The following is a 2,014-nucleotide window of genomic DNA, read 5'->3' on the forward strand; positions in this document are numbered from 1 at the left end:
TTAGTAGAAGACATATGAAGCAACGTAGGACATTGCAAGTTGAGATAACAGCGCTTTAAAGACACCGGAGGATAACACTGCTGCAGAAGGAGAAGCAGAAGATTTTTCGCCACCAGAATTAGTCTCTTGGTCACTTGAAATAACCTTGATGATCATCCTCTGTCCCCTCTCACAGTGTCCAGAAACCCCACTCATGAAGTAGAAATACCCTGAATGGTTAAGATGGTATACAGTGTTGCCAGTGTTGGAGAAGAAGTTGGGGTGACTGGAGTTGCACTTCTTGTAATCCTCTACACTGACCTCCATGACGGAGTCCTTCCTGTACTTGAAACCTGCACAAGAAACGGTGATGAACACCGAGGAAATTAAAGGAAAAGGTAAAATTTCATTTCTTTGCGTGTGAACTTACGAATTGTGTCATCAACTTGGAATCGGTTCTCTGAGGCCCAGTCATTGTAGATTCTGGTATCATTTGCGGGAGGGACAACCCATCCTTCGTTAGCACCAATTTCGTATTCAAAGGAAGAGACCGATAAGTATAGAAGAGAAGAGAGAACGGTCATCAACAACAGCGACATTTGCTTGGAAGAACTCATGGCCTGTTACAGGAAGCCAATTGCTACACAAACGATCTTGCTGTGAGCTGAAACTATAGGAAAATGAATATACTGAACAGATGGGAGAAGTTGGTGGTTTATATGTGAATGTGTCTTGGGAGTTGCGCTTGGAGCTCTAGTAATGGGATTCGTGGGGGTGGTAGAGATGGGCAAGAATTAGTTACTAAAGATGGAGATTGAGGTAGTGGGAGGTAACTGTTTAGAAATGTATACTTGACGTGGTCAGCTCGGCTAATCCATACATCAGAGTCAGCTTTTTCGGTTAAAATCATGAAACAAATCCATATATAATTTAATTGCTGATGAGTTTCCGATAGAAATTTATATATTATGAGGATTGTTATTTTGTTGATATTTTAATTTTCAATGAAACCTATAGTAAGCAAGTTTTTCATCGGGGATTATCATTCAGCCTGTAATTCCAATACCGATGGGATACTGACAAATTATTCATAATAAAACAAAAAATTACTGTTTATTTTCAGTCGGCAAGTCCATCAAAAATTAATTTCCAATGGAATTTTTAGTTGCCGATTCCATTAAAAATACCCAAACCTTATGTAATTTAATTTTCAAAAAAATGGGTGCAAAATTGCAATAAGAAATGCTGATCGAATGGACCCTTCATTGCCGATTCCGTCATTGCTTTCACTATATGTTTTAGTTGTTATAATCTCCAAACCAACCTAATATCTTATACAATTTTAGTTTTATTACATAATAAAACATCAAATCTAAATCAATTCAACACCTTTTAATTAAAATCATCCTCTTTATTTTTTTCATTATCATAATCAACATTATCTTTTTCATTGAATTCAAGGTCAATCTCATCAGCATCTACTTTTCAATATTCATTGGTGCTTAATATTAAATTTAACTCATTAACATTAAAATCAACATTAATATAAGTATTCTCAATGATATGAAAATTTGAATTTTCTAACTTAGAATATGAATTAACTCGATATGAAATCAACTAATTTATTTATTTAAAAGATATCATCTCCCCTAATTAAAATCATTGTTCCTACCTTTAACAGTTTAGACGTAACTCCTAGATTTGGTTTTCATAACGGATAACCAATCAACTCTATTATGATTTTTTTCAAAAGAAGGAGTGTATGTATAATACATTTGCTGACATTGTTTGGTAAAAATAAAAATATTGTTGATGTTGTGAAGTCTACTTCTTTTATTTATTTTAACCAAACCATAGTGAGAATCTACTCTAATTTCTCTATTATACCAATAACATTTAAATAAAAATATTGTATCTTGTGATCTATGATATCACAATTCAATAATCTCTTGTAACTTGTTGTAATAATCAATTTTTAAACTCATTGGAAGTTAAACCATTTAAACATTATAGGCCTATTAATAGGCCTATTATT

General features: G+C 33.4%; 1 protein-coding gene across 1 annotated transcript; it reads right to left on the reverse strand.

Annotated features, from left to right (window-relative positions):
* On the reverse strand, positions 1-596 carry LOC118058134 (early nodulin-like protein 21). Its single transcript, XM_035070842.2, has 2 exons — positions 410-596; positions 1-332 (listed from the first exon to the last, which is right to left on the reverse strand). The coding sequence occupies exons 1-2, from the start codon at positions 594-596 to the stop codon at positions 1-3; spliced, it is 519 nt and encodes a 172-aa protein (XP_034926733.2).
* Between the last annotated feature and the right edge of the window lie 1,418 nt (positions 597-2,014).

The sequence above is a fragment of the Populus alba genome, chromosome 1, assembly GCF_005239225.2.
Source record: "Populus alba chromosome 1, ASM523922v2, whole genome shotgun sequence".
NCBI classification, from domain to species: Eukaryota; Viridiplantae; Streptophyta; class Magnoliopsida; order Malpighiales; family Salicaceae; genus Populus; species Populus alba.